Raw genomic sequence first — 18,915 nt, 5'->3', positions numbered from 1 at the left:
TGTTAAAGCCTCCCTATTGCCACCACCCCCCTCTGCTTTTTTTTGGGTAGAGCAGCAACAGGACAGCTGCTTGGGAATGTAGCCATAATCTAGGCAGGAACATGGGAATATTCCCAAATAGCTCTAATAGGAGGTAGTGTGTGTGGCCAGTGTTGCCTGGGTGTAGACAGTAAGACCAGCAAGAATTTAGAAGAGCAGGCTTCCTTTGCTGGGATACTTAAGCATAACTTCACGGGAGATAAGATTTGAAGAGAGCCTTGAACATTGGGTCTCTATCCCATTTGATAGGCATCGATGGGGCATGTGGAACAGGTGCTGAGAGGAGGACCATCCGGGGGAGGAGTAACATGAATAAAAACACAGAGGAGGGAATGTGCAGGACACGTTTAGAGAAGGAGCAAGTACAGCTAGAAAAAGGGTTAGGGTGAGGGATAAGGGCTAGATTATTGATGCTTTTGAGTTCCAGACTACAGATTTAAATTGTAGATACAGGCTTCCCTGGTGGCGCAGTGGTTGAAAATCTGCCTGCCAATGCAGGGGACACGGGTTCGAGCCCTGGTCTGGGGAGATCCCACATGCCGCGGAGCAACTAGGCCCGTGAGCCACAATTACTGAGCCTGTGCGTCCGGAGCCTGTGCTCCGCAACAGGAGAGGCCGCGATAGTGAGAGGCCCGCGCACCGCGATGAAGAGTGGCCCCCACTTGCCGCAATTGGAGAAAGCCCTCGCACAGAAACGAAGACCCAACACAGCCATAAATATAAAAATAAATAAATATATAAATTAATTTAAAAAAAAATAAATTGTAGATACAACTAAACTGCAGAAGCCAGAACCACTGACTACCGGAGGTGGGAGAGAATGGGGCCCAGGAGATGATGGGGGTGAAGCTGGTGATGATACAGGCCTGCACTGGAATGGTGGTGGTAAGAGTAGACAGGAAGGTACAGATCTGAGAAAAATCTGCAGGAAGAGTCCTCAGGGCTGCCATTACTGAGCTGCAGGGCGTGAGGGAGAGGACGAGCACAGCTACCCAGAATTGTCCAGCCCGGGCACCTGGAGTATTGTGGTGCCTGCCCAACGCGGAGAGGAAACACTGGCTTCGGAAGGAAGGTGATAAAAATGCTGCCGGTGGGATTTCTAACTGGAAATGACCTGCTTTGTTAAGAGTGTGTAGACACAGGCTGTCCCAGTTGTCTGTTTCCCTGAGCACTGACCTTTGGCTACCTGTGCGTTTTTCATGGTCAGGCAGGGTCCTGGCAGGATTCCACTCCTGCAGAGTTCTTCCCAGCCAGGCTCATTCCACATCCGCTGGACCCCAACACCATTCACTAGCAGGCAGACAGTAGCCCCAGGACCACTGCAGCCCTGCAATCTGCCATGGCAAGACACAGCCAACACATCAGCAGGCCAGAACAAGCCCTGGGAGCCCCCTGGGCCCTGGCCCTCTCTACCAACTGGCCAACACAGCCTGTGGGCCCCTCAACCAGTGGTCCTGGGATCCAGCCCCACCCACCAGCGGGCTGACACCAGCTTCAGGACCCCCAGGGCCCTGTAACCAGAGACCACTGGGCCCCAGCCCCGGCTACTAGCAGACCAACACCAGTTATGAGACACATTGGACTCTTCAGCCAGCCACCCCAGGATCTATCCCCACTCACCAATGGGCTAGCATCAGCTCTGGGACACCCCGGAAACTGTAGCCATCTGTGTCAGGAACCAGCCCTGCCTACCAGCAGGTCAACACTAGATCTGGGAACCCTGGCTTCACAACCACCCACCCTAGAACCTGGCTCTGCTCACCAGTGTGCCAGCACTAGCCTTAGGACCCCCCTGGGGTTCTGCAGCTAGCCGTCTTGTGACCCAGCTCCATCAACCAGCAGCTGGCAGCCTCTGCACAAGGTGGGGCCTGGCAGCCAACTGGACAAGGGATGAGCCATGCCTACCAGACTGCCCACAGTAGTCAGCCACCACAGCAGGACCCACGCAGCCCACATAGGGGGTGCCCCTAGAGCATACAGCTCTGGTGATCAGAGGGGAGTATATTGCTGGACACATAGGACATCTCCTATAAAAGGCCACTTCTCTAAGGTTGGGAAATATAACCAACCTACCAGATACATAGAAATATAAACAACAAATTAGGCAAATGAGGCACCAGAAGAACATGTTTCAAACAAAGGAATATGATAAAATCCCAGAAAAGCTAAGTGAAGTAGAGATAGGTAATGTATTCAATAAAGAGTTCAAGGTAGTGATCATAAAGATGATCAAACAACTTGGGAGAAGAATGGTTGAATACAGTGAGAAGTTTTTAATAAAGAGAAAATATAAAGAAGAACTAAAGAGATGAAGAATATAATATCTGAAATTAAAAAAATACACTAGAAGGAATCAACAGTAGATTAAACAATACAGAGGGATGGATCAGTGAGCTGGAAGACAGAATAGTGGAAATCACTGAAGCTGAGCAGAGAAAAGAAAAAAGAATAAAAAGAGATGAGGACAGTTTAAGAGACCTCTGAGACAATATCAAGTGTACTAACATTTATATTATAGGGGTCCTAGAAGGAGAAGAGAGAAAGGGGCAGAGAACATGTTTGAAGACATAATAGCTGAAAACTTCTGTAACCTGGGAAAAGAAACAGACACCTAGGTCCAGGAAGCACAGAGGGTCCCAAATAGGATCAACCCAAAGAGGACCATACCAAGACACATTGTAATTAAAATGGCAAAAATTAAAGAGAGAATATTAAAAGCAGCAACGGAGGGACTTCCACCACTTCTGGTGGTCCAGTGGTTGAGAATCCGTCTTGCAGTGCAGGGGATACCGGTTTCATCCCTGGTCGGGGAACTAAGATCCCACATGCTGCGGGTCAACTAAGCCCACGCGCTACAACTACTGAGCCTGTGCGCTGCAACTAGAGAGAAGCCCGTGCACTGCAATGAAGAGCCTGTGCACCGCAATGAAAGATCCCGTGTGCTGCAACTAAGACCCGCCGCAGCCAAAAAATAAATAAAAAATAAAATAAATAAAGCTTAAAAAAAAAAAAAGCAGCAAGGGAAAAGCAACAAGTTCCGTACATGGGAACTCCCATAAGGCTATCAGCTGACTTTTCAGCAGAAACTCTGCAGGTCAGAAGGGAGTGGCACAATATATTTAAAGTGATGAAAGGAAAAAACCTACAACAAGAATACTCCACCCAGCAAAGCTCTTGTTCAGATTTGATGGAGAGATCAAAAGTTTTACAGATAAGCAAAAGCTAAAAGAGTTGAGCAACACCAAACCAGCTTTACAAGAAATGTCAAAGGGGGACTTCCCTGGTGGCGCAGTGGATAAGAATCTGCCTGCCAACGCAGGGGACGCAAGTTCAAGCCCTGGTCCAGGAAGATCCCACATGCCGCAGAGCAACTAAGCCCGTGCGCCATAACTACTGAAGCCCACGTGCAACTAGAGCCCGTGCTCTGCAACAATGAGAAGCCCGTGCACTGCAACGAAGAGTAGTCCCTGCTCGCCACAACTAGAGAAAGCCCGCGCGCAGCAATGAAGATGCAACGCAGCCAAAAATAAATAAAATTAAATCTTTAAAAAAAAAAAAAAGAAATGTCAAAGGAATTGCTCTAAGGAAAAAAGAAAAGGTACAACTAGAAACATAGAAATTACGAAAGGAAAAAACTCATTGGAAAATGCAAATATATAGAAAAAGTAGTAAACCAACCATGTACAAAGCTAGTAGGAAGGTTAAAAAACAAAAGTAGTAAAATCATCTATATCTGCAATAAATAGTTAAGGGATACACAAAACAAAAAGATATAAAATATGATGTCAAAAACAATAATCATGGGAAGAGGGAAGTAAAAATGCAGGGTGTTAAAATGCATTTGAAATTAAGACATCAGCAACTTAGAATAATTATATATATATATATATATATATATACACACATATACGTATATATGTATATATATATAGACCTCATGGTAACCAGGTTCTACAATTCATTAGCTTTGAGACTTAGGGCAAGTTACCTAACCTCTCTGAATTTGTTTTTTCATCTTCAAAGTGAGGATAATAATAACCAATATTTGGAAAAGCCATTGCACTTTATTATACAAATCATTTTTGTATATTCATTCAGAAACGTACTGAGTGCCAACTATATGCCTGGCACTATCTAAACACGAGGATATAGAAATATAGAAAATATAGAAAAATATAGAAAGACATAGTCTCTGTCTTCAGGAACCCCACTCTAGCAGGCCAGGAAGAAAAATAAAACATGTAAGGTGAAAAGTATTATGGTCAAAGTGCTTCTGGTTGTTGGCTGGAGTGCAGAGAAGAGAGCAGAGATAGGGGAGCTGGGGAGGCTTCCTGGAGGAGGAGCCACTTGAGGCTAACCTGAAGGATGAGTAAGAGCCAGGTGAAGAAGGTGGGGGGATGAGGGAGTAAGGGAGAGGCATCCAGAGAACCACAGATGATTTGGAAGGTTTGGTGGGTACGTGGGATGTGTGGGTACCTGGGAGCTTGCAGGAGATCCAGACATAGAATCTGTGAAGGGCCAAATCACAGAGGGCTACTGGTGCTGAGTGAAGAAATCTGAACTTTATTTTGAATACTGTGAGGAACATTGAAAGCTTAATACTTTTTAAAAATAATTAATTAATTAATTAATTATCGCTGCGCTGGGTCTTAGTTGCGGCATGTGGGATCTTCTTTGTGGCATGCAGGATCTTTAATTGTGGCATGTGGGATCCTTAGTTGTGGCATGCGGGATCTTTTAGTTGCGGCATGTGGGCTTCTTAGTTGCAGCATGCGGACTCTTAATTTCAGCATGCATGTGGGATCTAGTTCCCCGACCAGGGATTGAACTCAGGCCCCCTACATTGGGAGCATGGAGTCTTACCCACTGGACCACCAGGGAAGTCCCAAAAGCTTAATACTTATATACCTTTTTCTGATTATAAAAGTAAACGGTATCCATTGATAGAAAAATGAAAAATACAGAAACATATAAAGAACAAAAGGAGCATCCAGAGATAACCATTGTTCATATTTTGGTAAATATACTTGATGAAGTTATATGTGTATGTCTGCTATATCCTGGCTACTTAAAATGTGGTTCATGCGCCAGCAGCAGCGGCATCACCTGGGAGCTTGTTAGAAATGCAGAATCTCAGGTTCCACCACAGACTCAGGGAATCAGAATCTGCAGCTGAAGTGGAACGAAGCTGCATGGCAGTGTATTCTTAAGCGCCTCATTGGTAGTGAAGTAGTTGAGGGACAGGGCGAGTCACACTGGTCAGAGTAGGAAGGGAGGCTTCTTAGAAGACCCGAGACTTGAGGTAAGTTTTGTAGAATATGTGGTATTAGGCCAGATAGAGGGGAGGGAAACAACAAATGGATTAGTGGTCAAGATAGGGTTTGGAAGTGTTTTAGTCAGAGTTCTCCAGAGAAACATAACCAAGAGCATATAGAGATACATATAGAAGGAAATTTATTATATCAATTGGCTCATGAGGTGATGGAGGACGAGAAGTCCCATGATATGCTGTCTGCAAGCTGGAGATCCCGGAAAGCTGGTGCGATAATGTAGTCCAAGTCCAAAGGCCCGAGAATTCGGAGGGCAGATGTTGCCAGTCCCCACCTGAGTCTGAAAGCCAGAAAACCAGGAGTGTCGAAGTCTGAGAGCAGGAGAAGGTGGATGTCTCAGCTCAGAGAGGGCAAATTCGCCCTTCCTCTGTCTTCTGGTCTATTCAGGCTCTCAAGGGATCTGATGCTGCCCACCCACACGGGGAGGACCTCTTGCTTTACTCAGTCCACCAATTCAAATGCTAATCTCTTCCAGAAACACCCTCACGACACACCCAGAAATCATATTTTATCAGCTATCTGGGCATCCCTTTTGCCCAATCAAGCTGGCACATAAAATTAACCATCACGAGGAGTCAGGCAGACTTGGCCTTGCCTTTTATTTGCTGTGAGACCTGGAAAAAGTTCTCAGTCTCTCTGTGCCTTAGTGTCTTACTCTATAAAATAGGCATTAATAATTGTGCTTACATTATAGGATTGTTGAGGAATACTTGTTAAGATATAATATATGTAAAGCTCTTAGACACACAGTAAGTACTTAATAAGTTTTAGCTATTAGAATTATTACTTTTTTTTTTTTTAATTTTTATTTATTTATTTATTTATCCATCTATGGCTGTGTTGGGTCTTCGCCTCCGCGCGAGGGCCCCCTCCAGCCGTGGCAAGCGGGGGCCACCCTTCATCGCGGTGCGCGGGCCTCCCACTACCGCGGCCTCTCCCGTTGCGGAGCACAGGCTCCAGATGCGCAGGCCCAGCAATTGTGGCTCACGGGCCCAATTGCTCCGCGGCACGCGGGATCCTCCCAGACCGGGGCCCGAACCCGCGTCCCCCGCATCGGCAGGCAGATGCCCAACCACTGCGCCACCAGGGAAGCCCTAGAATTATTACTATTAATGCCAACAATAAGGGTACAACATTTAGGACATGGAAGACAATAAATTTAAATTGAATCATGTCAAATTGAATTCCATGTGAAGGAAGAAACAGCAAAGATGCAGAGGTAATCTGTTTGTTGTTCCCCTCCCCTCTATTTGGCCTAATTTCACATATTCTACAAAATTTACCTGCAAGCTGGAGATCCTGGAAAGCTGGTGTGATAATGTAGTCTCAGTCCAAAGGCCCAAGAATTTGGAGGGCAGATGGTGCAGGTTCAAACCAGGTTGAAGAGCTTATTATTGTTAAGAGTGCAGAAATTGGACTTCCCTGGTGGTGCAGTGGTTAAGAATCCGCCTGCCAATGCGGGGGACACGGGTTCGAGCCCTGGTCCAGGAAGATTCCACATGCTGCGGAGCAACTAAGCCCGTGCACCACAACTACTGAGCCTGTGCTCTAGAGCCCGCGAGCTGCAACTACTGAAGCCCGCATGCTTAGAGCCTGTGCTCCACAACAAGAGAAGCCACCGCGATGAGAAGCCCGCGCACCACAACGAAGAGTAGCCCCCGTGTGCCGCAACTAGAGAAAGCCCGCGGGCAGCAATGAAGACCCAACACAGCCAAGAACAAATAAATAAATTTATTAAAAAAAAAAAAAAGAATGCAGACATATAGGCCAGCAAGGAGTGCTAGTTGAAGTGTGACTGGTTATGACTTTCATTGATGGGAGAAACTAGGGACATAAGAGGAGAAGGTCAAAGACTGAGTTTGAGTCTTAAGGTACAGGAAGAAGAGTGGGCAAAGGAAACAAAAAGGATGAGAGGCTGCTAAAAGGAAGAAGGGATCCTTGAAGAAAGGTCTGGTGCAGGAAATGCACTAGATGATCTAGGAACATCTTATACCAGGAAGAAGGAAGTTATCAAAGACTACTAGGGTCATGTCATAGGAACTTAGGCCCCAACTCAAAGGAACTCCCACTGGCCAAACATGAGACAATATGAGTATTGATAAGGAAAATAACAGAAACATATTTAATATGCTTAAATCTATGAGTTAATAATGATACTAAATAATGACAGCAAAACGATCCCATTGCTCACTTTTTTTTTTTGGCCACTCTGTGTGGCATGTGGGATCTTAGTTCCCAGACCAGGGATCGAACCTGCGTCCCCTGCATTGGAGGCATGGAGTCTTAACCACTGAACTGCCAGGGAAGTCCCCCATTGGTCACTTTTAGAGGATGCTAGGTAATGATTCTGACACCAACTACTGTGTGTGTGTTTTTTTCCCCACACCACCAAGCAATTCTCTGACACCAGCTGGGTGTCCTACGATTTAACTCAATTCTGACACTATCTACCTGGAGATAGGGTCAGATCCACACGTTAAGGGCTCAGTCCTTTCCCTCCCCTCACTTCAGAGCCAATTGAAAGTCCAGGTTGTCACCTGTGCTTCTGACCGACTGGCTATACTTTGGAGGTTCCCATGACTTCCTTCTTGGGTTCCGTCACTTTGTTACAGTGGCTCACAGAACTCAGAGAAACATTTTATTTATTAGATTACTGGTTACATAAAGAATATAACTGAGGAACAGCCAGGTGGAAGAGATGCATAGGGCAAGGCTTGCGGGAAGGGGCTCAGAGTTTCCACGTCCCCTCAGAGCGCTCCCCTCTCTCCTTGTCTCCATGTGTTCACCAACCCAGAGGTCCTCCAAACCCCATCCTTTTGGGTTTTTATGGAGACTTCATTACATAGGCATGATTGATTAAATCATTGGCCATTGTTGATTGAACTCAATATCTAGTTCCTCTCCCCTCCCCAGAAGTCAGCAGGGTGAGAACAAAAGTTTCAACCATCCATTCAGGAGGTTTAATGGTGATGAAATGAGGAGAGGGTTGCTAGCATTTATGAAGCAACCTCTGCTGACCAGGTGATGTTAATGTACACCTTCTCCAACTTCCACATTTGGTTTTCTTCCTCTGTCAGAAGTTAATCTCTTTGTAGACTGGACTTACAACGTTCCTGAGTTCTCTTTGTTTTGATTCCTACCAGAAGTTCTGGCGACTCCATGCATCATGTTTAAGATAATGTTGACACTAAGTCGCTGTGAGGATGAAATATGAATTTGGCGACAGCAACATTTCTCTCTGCGTGGGTTGCAGTTTCAGCCGAGAGAGGTGCGGCGAGGGCCCAGGATTACCGTTGTTCCTCTCCGCCCTCGCTGCCTGTTCTCACAGGGTGCTTCAGTCACTGAGAGCCAGTTCCCAGCCAGTGCAGACTTGTCTTTCCCTCTCAGAGTCTTCTTTCTTGACTGTGGCCATCCAGGAATGTTTTCACTGGTGACTGGGGGAGATTAGAGAGAGCAGAGAAACAAAGCGTGAATGATCAATCTTGCTGTACAGGTGTGGTCCTCCTTGTCTCTCTGCCCAAATTCCCAAAACATCTCTCACCAGGTTCGTGGAGAGTACAACAGGGTCGTTGTGAGATGGCCGGGTGCAGTGAGTCAGCGAGGTCTTCCTGAGGTCTCGCGGGCGGGGACAGATCCTCCCCGTCGTCACCCCAGCAGGGCCAGGAATTGTTGGTGCAACGTCCAGCTTCATGATCCTTTATATATTTGCATGACTATATATTTCATGTATAGACTCTCTATTTGCTTCTCTTTTTTTTTCCTACTTCATGTACCCCTGTTCTTGTTTTATGTATCTTACTTCCTGCCTTTATTTATTTGAACATTTTAAACATACTCATGTTAAAGTCCTTTCCAGATTGCTCTCTCTCGTTACTTGGGTGCAAAGTCTCTCATCTTTTGCATATACTGATAGTCTCTCATGTGCAGTGTAATGTTTGTAATGTTTGCAGCCTATTTTAGCAGGATTTGTCTTCTGTGGAAATCCTCCAAATGCCTGGGGTGTCTCCATGAGGTGGTTTGCATTTGCCTAGGGTTTTATTGTGTTTACTGCTCTGGAGCACTTTTAAGGCAGTTTCTTAGCCTGGAGATTCTGTACAAAGCAGCAGTGTGTGTTTGAGCCCCATGCCTCCATGAAGCACATGTGCAGCATTTTGACTTCTCTCAGATAACTTTGTTCCCCCTATGGCTTATTCTGAGTCTTGTCTTGGGTGGTGGGCTGAGTTTTTCAGTCTTCATCACTGATAGGGCAACTCTTTAGTGGTTTGTCTCCTTTAGCTAAGAGCTCCTGTTCTGCAGCCTAGGTTCACATGACCTCAATTCTGGCATAATTACAACTGTGGGTTCGTTTTTTGCTTTTGGCATCTGGATATTTCTCTTTCTGAATTTTGAACTAAGTATTTAAACTTATTTTGGGAGGGAGGTGTTCCATTTTATCCAGCATTATTTGCAGTAGGAAGGGGCCTGCTGTATTTGCTCCATCCTCAATTTTGACAGAAGTCCTAACATCATGGCCCAAACCTTCCTAAAAAGGGTTGGATCTTTGCTTGATTTTTTTTTCTTTTTTTTTAAATTCTACATTCGATCTGGCAATGGTTTTTTGGATGTGACACCAGGAACACAGGCAGTAAAAGAAAAATAGATACATTCACAATTAAAACTTTATCAAGATTAAAAACTTTTGTGCATCAAAGGACACTATCAATAGAGTGAAAAAGCAACTCACAGAATGGGAGAAAATATTTGCAAATCATGTATCTGATAAGGGATTAATATCCAGAATATATAAAGAACTTCTACAACTCAATAAAAAACCACACAACCCAATTATAAAATGGACAAATTTACCAAATTGTATACATAAATTATGTGCAGTTTTTTTATACCAATTATACCTCAGTAAAGTCGGGAAAAAATGGGCAAAGTACTCGAATAGATATTTTTCCAATCGAGATATATAAGTGACTAATAAGTACATGAAAAGCTGCTCAACATCACTAATTACTAGGGAAATACAAATAAAAATAATGAGATACCATTTCATGCCTGTTAAGTTGAATATTATCCAAAACACAGAAAATAACGTGTTGGTGAGGATGTGAAGAAATTAGACATTGCTTGTACATTGCTGATGGGAATGTAAAATGGTGTAGCTGCTGTGGAAAATGGCATGGTGGTTCCTAAAAAATTAAACATAGAATTTCCATATGATACAGCAATTCCACTTCCAGGTGTATAATCCAGAAGAATTGAATGCAGGGACTCTAATGGATATTTGTACACCCATGTTTATAGTAGCATTATTCTCAATAACCAAAAGGTGGAAGCAATCCAAGTGTCCATTGGTGGGTGAATGGATAAACAAAGTGTAACGTATACATACAATGGAATATTATTCAGCCTTAAAAAGGAAGGAAATTCTGACATGTGCCGCTACATGGATGAACCTTGAGGACATTATGCTAAGTGAAATAAGCCAGTTACAAAAAAACAAATATTGTATGATTCCACTTGTATGAGGTACCTGCAATAGTGAAATTCACAGAGACAGAAAGTAGAATGTTTGTAGCCAGGGATGGGAGTAGAGGGGAGTGGGGAGTACAAAATTTCCGTCGTGGAAGAAAAAGTTCTGGAGATGAAGAGTGGTGATGGTCGCACCACAATATGAATGTACTTAATGCTTCTGAATTGTATACTTAAAAATGGTTAAAATGTTAAATTTCATGTTATGTAAATTTAACCACAAAAAAAATTTAATAAATTAAGGATATATACTAAAAAATATTTATTTGCATTAGCGTTGGCACTTTATCCTCTGCTTCTCTCTCTGACAGGAGTAACTCTGTGGTAGGGAAATAATGATCTCACCTTTCTACGATGTGATGGATATTCTCTTTGCCCCTCCATATCCACTTTCTATGCTTCTCTGCCCTTCTCAGCTTTCCAGTTGGCTTGTCCCATGGGACGCACTGGCAGGAGATCATGAAGATGGGAAGAGAGAGAAATCGGTATTTATTCCCCTGGCTCCCTCCTGCTGCCTGTGGTCTGACAGTGGCTGTATTTCTATGAACAAGGCCACAGCATCTGTGGGGACCCCTCTCCCTTGCCTATGGTTCTTGCTAGCTTCCAGTAACTGCTCCTTGGTTTGCCCAGTCAGGACTAGTGGTGGTAACAGCTTCCTAATTTTGCTAGTCCCTGGTGCTTTGACATCCCTTGTGTTTCTCTTATCCCTGAGCACAACTTTGTAATAGTCTCTTCAATAAACTTTCTTCAGTGACCCTGGTGAGTGTGCACGTGTTTCCTGTGGGAACCCTGACTGATATGCGTAGTGTCCCAAGTCTGATTTTATAGCACTATCTACTTTTTCAGACCCACTATATGCCGGGCACCACGCTAGGTACTAGTGATACAGTGATGCATTTAACTAGATCCTTTTTCCTGAGTTCAAAGTCAAGTCTGGGAAGACATCACGGTTGCAATACAGAGTGATAAGTGCTGTAACAGAGGTGAGAACAGAGTGCTGTGGAGGCACAGAATAAGGGGAGATGACACTTGTGCTGCTCTATAGAGTAGGAAAAGGTGGGAAAGGGGCGAAGGGCTTTCAGGGCAGCAAAAAGAGATTATGAAGGGACAGAGGCACAGCACTTAGTTATCAGCTCAGGAGTGTTTGGCAAGTCTAGAGAGAAGTGGAAATGAGGCTGGAGAAGGGGTTCGGGACGCATCATGAAGGCCCTTGGGTGCCCAAAGATAACTGTGGATTTCATCTTGCTTATTAAGAGGAATCAATGCTTGGTTTTAACCAAGGGAGTGACATCATCAAGTTTGCCTTTAAAAACTCTTTGGTCACAGGGTGGAGAAAGGAGTGGAAGAGATCAAGCTGGGGCAGGCAGAAGAATAAGAGTTTATTGGGAAATGGTAGAGACTGTCTTTTCTGAAGGGTAGGGACCAGTAGCTGGCTGGTTAACTTAAAAAATCAGTTAAAATGGGTATTCATCAAAATATTCTAAATATTTAAACTTAAAACGTGTACATTTTGCTATACTGCCTTTTTTTAATTTTATTTATTTATTTATTTATTTATTTATTTATTTATTTATTTTTTGGCTGTGTTGGGTCTTCGTTTCTGTGCAAGGGCTTCCTCCAGCTGCAGCAAGCGGGGGCCACTCTTCATCGCAGTGCGCGGGCCTCTCACTATCGCGGCCTCTCCTGCTGCGGAGCACAGGCTCCAGACGCGCAGGCTCAGTAGTTGTGGCGCACGGGCTTAGTTGCTCTGCAGCATGTGGGATCTTCCCAGACCAGGGCTCAAACCCGTGTCCCCTGCATTGGCAGGCAGACTCTCAACCACTGCGCCACCAGGGAAGCCCCTATACTGCCTTTCTTGCATAAATCACACTCAGATTTTCAGTTCTTTTTTAAAAAAATTTATTATTTATGTATTTATTTGGCTGCACTGGGTCTTAGTTGCTGCACGAGGGATCTTCCTTGCAGCATGTGGGATCTTTTTTTTTTTTTAAGTTGCGACATGCAGGATCTTTAGCTGTGGCATGTGAACTCCCAGTTGCAGCATGTGGGATCTAGTTCCCTGACCAGGGATCAAACCTGGGCCCCCTGCATTGGGGACATGGAGTCTTAGCCACTGGACCACCAGGGTGAAGTCCCAGTTCCTTTAAGTGGAGGAATTTAAAGATACTTGTGAGGCAATCTGAGTGAAAGATGCTTCTAGATTTTTATGAGGTTTTTCACATTTGTTTACAGTTGTTTCAGCTACACCTACATCAACCACAGTTATCTTCAGTGAATTTCTCTAATCAAGTTTTTGAAAAGAATTCAATCTGGCTTTCAGAAAGACAACAACTATCTTTTTGCACTCATAGTTCTTTATTCATTTATTGTTCCCCCCCACTAGAAGGTAACCTCAGTGAAGGCAGGACCTTGTCTGTCTTGCTGACTGTATCTTCAAAGCCTATGACAGTGCCTGTAGTAGGGGTGTATAGATGTTTAATGAGTGAACAATAAGTGACGTCTCTCCATCAGTCTGAGTTATTTAGATGATTATGTTGGTATCATTAGTCATGATTATGTATACACCCAAGATGCATTTTTACTGTTTACTTTGCAACTTCTGGTAACTGTTTCCATCAATCTAATTTATATTCTTCCCAGTCATCTCCCTTCCTTGTACAAATTTACTGACTCTCCAGTGTGTGCTTCAAAAAACAATATTATTTTATTACTACCAGCAGGAGTGGCCTGCATGGGGTGGTGGGTGCACTGGGCTCAGGGTATGTGTGGGCTGTGAGGGGTAGATGATAATTGGGAGGCTGAAGGAAAGGGAGTGGGGCTGGAGGCCAGGCCCAAAGGCTCCTCCGATTTACTTGTGGGAAGAGGTAGACTTCTTAATAAAGGAGTCATGGCAAGCTAGGGCCAGGCCTCCAATAAGATTAAGAAATTCTTGGAAATCTAGCTGTCCATCACAGTCGAGGTCCAGCTTCTTCATCATGCGGTCAAGGACACCAGGGTCCTTCTGGTTCTGCAAAGATAATAATAAAAATAATAATGATATTTATTAGTACCTTTATATTGTACTTTCTAAGATGCTTTCAAAAATGTTTCCACATTATATTCTTACAAGAGTGTGAGGTACCGGGTAGGGGTTATTAATATTCGCACTTTTCAGAGACAAAAACAGACTCAAACAGGTGAAGTGAGAGGCTTAAGCGGAAGACCTAGGACATGAACCCAGCTTTTCTAGCTCCTAGTCCAGGGTTCTTTCTGTGACCAGCAGGGGTTACTCAATTTTGTAAAAACAGTGGAAAACTTTTTCTAAGTGTTGCATGCAACTCCAATATACAAACTACATAAAAGCGGAGTGATTTGAGGTGGAAAGAGGATGCGGGCCCTGCCTAATCAGCCCCATCCTCCACTCATCCAAGCCCCCAGCACATACACAAACTTACATCCACTGGTTACATATGGCTACTTAATTAATTTAGAAAGTCAGTCCTTTAGTTGCTAGTGGCTACCATATCAGGTAGCGCATATATAGAACATTATTTCCATCACTACAGAAAGTTCTACGGAACACAGCTGCCCTAGAGGCTTTGGGATGGAGGAATAAAATTTGAAAACTCTTCTATTACTCCATTTACCATTTTGTAAGCCCCTCTCCTTAAATGAAAAAAATCACTGTTCCCTACCTATGTCAGTGTAGTTTGATAACTTTGATCTTTAGAACACACTTTATTCAAAGAAGAGGAGAACAGAAGGTCCTTTAATAGTCATTCAGAGCTCACTCAGCCCTAGGGGCTCAGCTGCTGTCCTTCACTCCTAGCCATTCTGCCAGGGTATTGTTTCATGCTGTGGGTGGCCTTGGGGTGGGGGCAGGGACCAATACCTTTGTGAAGGCACCCAGCTCTGTATTCATGAAGATAAGGAACTCGGCCTTGGAGAGTCTGCAGTTGTCACCGTCCCTTCCAGCATGCTTTTGGAAAACAGCAATCAGAGACTCGATGCACCGTTCAGTCTCTGTAGGGCTGGATGTTTTTGCCTTTGGAAAAAAAAAAAATTCAGGGTTCAGACAAGGGCAAGATATCAAAAGCTGGGTGCTAGGGAAAACTCCAGAGGATCTCGTCTCTTCATCTTGGGTCAAGCAGTTTCCTGAAAGACTTGGTCATTGTTTACGGGGATAAGGGGCCCAAGACAACCACAGAAAGTCACATTCGGTGAGCTTCCTCCCCACATCTCCTCACATATTTATTCCAGGTGAAAATTAGTGAGGGTAAATATGGAGCATGCTGGTGTGTTTGAAAGCAGTAGACTGCCTAGATGAGCGTGAGGTGACAGGGTTTACTGATATTTTTAGAATGTGTGGGTAAATATATGTATAACTATATATCCACAAATCCATATGCATACCAAGCATTGTCTATAGATTAAAAAATTCCCTATTTTCCAAGGGTATGTAGAGGCTACTGTGATAAATGAAATGGCATTTCTTTTTAAAGGAATACTGAATTCTCAGGACTCATACATTTTCTAGAAGAAAACTAAAAGCATAGTTATTATTGTGTATGGGGTAGGAGATCTGAGAATTTTTTGGATGTTGGAAAGCAGCTTTCATAGTTGAGAGTTAGAACCCCTTAATTTTACACGTGAGGAAACAGGCATGAGAAGGGAACTGACATGGCAGAGCTACTTCTACAATCTCAGCCTCCAGGTTGCTTTCTGCAGCCCTTGGCCTTTGCTCCTTCTACTCCCAGATGCCACTAATTCCGACAGAAAAGGCTGGTGGAACTTCTCTGGTCACTTCACACCAGGAAGGTTGATATGGGGGCTCTTAGGTTGCCGCTCACACAGCTCCCATCGCATCTACGGAGCTGAACCACAGCTGTGGTTGCACTAGAAGGAGCACAAGGTTCATATCCTGTTCTGGGCTCTGCTTTCCTTATAACAGAAGTCTTCAAGGAAATTCTGTCATGCTGAGTCTGCCCCTCATTCCAGCCAGCACCTGGGCCCCAGACATGAGGAACTCGTGGGCTCCCCCTGGTGGATAAGAGGGGGAACTGCAGACTTTCTGGAAAACTTGCAGGGCCACACCCTTCCTCCAAAGCTTTCTCTCTGAACATTAACAATGTCTACATTGGATGATGACATTCGCAATGTAGCACTTAGCCCGTTAATTTGTTCTTGGGATGAACTTCCTGGAGCCCAGAGCTGGAGGCTTTCAGGCCCCATAATTAATATGTTAAGGATTGACGTGAGCCCTGTTATTGATCTGAGCTCTTAGCTGCACAGCTGCCAGTCTCCTTCCCTCCTTCAGTCTCTCTAGGTGCTTTAACTGCCTAGCCAGGTGCCCCGTGCTCATTGCATCCTGAAGCATGTATAAAGCCCCTTCTGGAGATGGATTCTTCCTCAACGGTCACATTGTCAGAACTTTTTCTTTAGAAAAGTGTTGGTAGCTTCAGAGTTTTGGTGAGAAACAAAATACCACAGCCTAGAAACAGATGTGTTTGCACAACAGCTTTTCTTACCAGGACTACAATCTCACAGTCTTACTAATGTGTCAGATAACAGGAACAAGGGCTTTGTGATCTTTTTCTAGACCTACAGATGTGTCCTCTGCCTCTTTTCTTTGCGGAATTCAGATTGCTTTTTGATTTTCCAGTTTCAAAGTGGCTTTCTGCTTTTCCTTTTTCTCTCCTTAACGTCAATCTTGACAGATTTTTTTTTCCCCTTTAAAACTGTTGCTATCAGCCACATGGAGAAAATTAAAACCCCTGCATTTCTTCCTAGAGGTAATTTCCAGAGGAAAATAAACACAATTATCAAATTACTTAAATGGAATTGCAAAATTTGTAGTGCTGGAGGGGCAGAGAGGCCCAGAGACAGGAAAGCTTTGGTCAAGTTGGAGCAGTGGCTGAAGGAGAAGAGGAGATCTCCTGCTTGGATGGAGGCCAGTGCTCCCCATCACTGCATCCTCAGAGTTGTATTTGATGGGAACAATGATAGGAAGGAGAAAACAGAATGATAAATGGGTGCTGTGAGAGAATTAAAAAAATGCATGCTAGGGACTTCCCTGGTGGTGCAGTGGTGAAGAATCCGCTTGCCAATGCAGGGGACACAGGTTCCAGCCCTGGTCCGGGAAGATCCCACATGCCGCGGAGCAACTAAGCCTGTGTGCCACAACTACTGAGCCTGCGCTCTAGAGCCCGTGAGCCACAACTACTGAGCCTGCGTGCCGCAACTACTGAAGCCCGCGCACCTAGCGCCCGTGCTCCGCAACAAAAGAAGCCACCGCAATGAGAAGCCCTCGCACTGCAACAAAGAGTAGCCCCCGCTCTCTGCAACTAGAGAGAGCCCGTGCGCAGCAATGAAGACCCAACGCAGACAAAAATAATTTTTAAAAAATGCATGCTAAACACGCAACATTTGAGAAAGTTAAAAAAAAAAAAAGTAACACCTGTAAAAACTCAAGCATTGCAATTCTCATTCTTAACTAACATGTTCCCTTTCCTCCCAAGGAGCCCTGGTGGCATCCACCTTCCGCCAGGGCGGTCATTCCAGGTCTTCACCACTTGGTGGTCCTGGGTCTGCCTTTTCAAGGTTCCATGTGATACTGATTCCTCGCTGTTGCACAGAAAGGAGAAAGAGCAGTCGGGGGTACAGACTGGCAGACTAAAGCAGGGGTTGGCAAACGTGTTTTGTAAAGGGCCAGATGGTATAAGTTTTAGGCCAGTGCGGCTCATATGGTCTCTGTCACTCTGCTTTTGTAGCAGGGCAGCAACCACACAGAAAACTCATGAATGAGCGTGGCCGTGCGCCAATAAAACTTTATTTATGAACACTTAAGTTTGAGTTTCATATAATTTTCACGTGTTACAAAGTATTATTCTTCCTTTAACTTTCTTTCAACTATTTAAATATGTAAAATCCGTTCGTAGCTCGTGGGCGAACAGAACCCCGATTTGGCCCTTGGGCGGAAGTTTGCAGACCTCCCTTCACGAAGGAGAGGCCAAGGAAGAGGCAGATTTTGGAGGTGGATTAATGGAAAAGATAGAGTTCAAAATGGGGATGGCAGGAGCTGAGAGAAGAAAAACAGGAGACGGGGTGAGCGCCTAACAAGATGGTGGGCTAAGGGGAAAAAGAAAGGAGGAGGGGGCTTCCGGGCGCCGGGCTCCTCCCACATTCCTGGCCGCCGCTCGGCTAGCTGGGACCCGCTTCAGTTTCAGTCTCTGCGACGGCCGTTTGCGGGTCGTTTACTGAAACTCTGATTTCCCCTAGGGCTCAGACCACTAGGTCTGAAACGTGCCCCTTCTGGTCTCTAGAACTGTACATAACTAGCGTCGCCGCGCAGAATTCCAGCCCCTGTCTTTAGGTCGTACCCCGGGCTCCGCGGACACCGGCGGCGAGGGGCGTCCCGCACCGGCCGGACACCCCCGCCCCCGTCCCGGCTGAGCGAGGGGTCGGGGCGGCTTCACCCCGTGCGGGGCTCCGGAAGGGGCGCGGTTCGCAGTGCATTTCCTCTATCCCAACCCTAGACCTTCGCCTGGAAAACAAAAGAACTTCCCGTTGCTACCCCTAGGCTATTACAGGTATAATTCAGGGCTTCTTCCATCCATCCGCTCTTTCCTAATTCCCTGCCATAGATTCATTCGTCCTGCTCTGTTTCCTGCCACGTCCACATAAAAATCAAAGACCAAGCCTGGTGAAAAGTATGCTGTTGCTTTTTTCTTTTCATGCAAGAGGAAGACAAAAAGCGCGGCTTACCATGTTCGGAGAGGAGCGAAGCACAGGGTTGCGAGCGAGGAGCGGCGAGGCGTGAACTGAGCGGCGGGCCGGGTCCGCTGCCTCCAGGGTCCGGCCCCACCCGGCTCCGCCCCGCGCGGCTTCCGCCTGACTCACGCGCCCCCTCCTCCGCTCCGCCCGCGGCCGCGCGGATCCGGACTGGTCGCCGTCGCCCTTCTTTGCCAAGCACACGGCTTCACCTTAAAACTCACACAAAACCCATTGTCTTCGCTGAGCCCTAAAGAATCTCTTTCCCCTGTCCCGT

The 18,915-nt window shown here is 45.3% G+C and overlaps 1 protein-coding gene and 1 pseudogene across 2 annotated transcripts in view; one reads left to right on the top strand and one right to left on the bottom strand.

Moving 5' to 3' along the window:
* Positions 1-18,915, top strand: part of LOC309667443 (late cornified envelope protein 2A-like) — a 345,865-nt pseudogene that overhangs the window by 89,214 nt on the left and 237,736 nt on the right. The gene's annotated exons all lie outside the window — the stretch shown is intronic.
* S100A11 (S100 calcium binding protein A11) lies at positions 13,224-18,781 on the bottom strand. Its single transcript, XM_082475929.1, has 3 exons — positions 18,633-18,781; positions 14,761-14,913; positions 13,224-13,896 (listed from the first exon to the last, which is right to left on the bottom strand). The coding sequence occupies exons 1-3, from the start codon at positions 18,633-18,635 to the stop codon at positions 13,738-13,740; spliced, it is 315 nt and encodes a 104-aa protein (XP_082332055.1). The 5' UTR covers positions 18,636-18,781; the 3' UTR covers positions 13,224-13,737.

The sequence above is a fragment of the Balaenoptera physalus genome (genome assembly GCF_965194825.1).
Source record: "Balaenoptera physalus genome assembly, chromosome: 1".
NCBI lineage: Eukaryota > Metazoa > Chordata > Mammalia > Artiodactyla > Balaenopteridae > Balaenoptera > Balaenoptera physalus.
This window is presented reverse-complemented; position numbering and strand designations above follow the sequence as displayed.

Coding starts and splice junctions, on each gene's coding strand:
- S100A11 (XM_082475929.1), bottom strand. Junction 13,897..14,760: donor AGCTGGGTGCCTTCACAAAG/GTATTGGTCCCT, acceptor TTATCTTTGCAG/AACCAGAAGGACCCTGGTGT.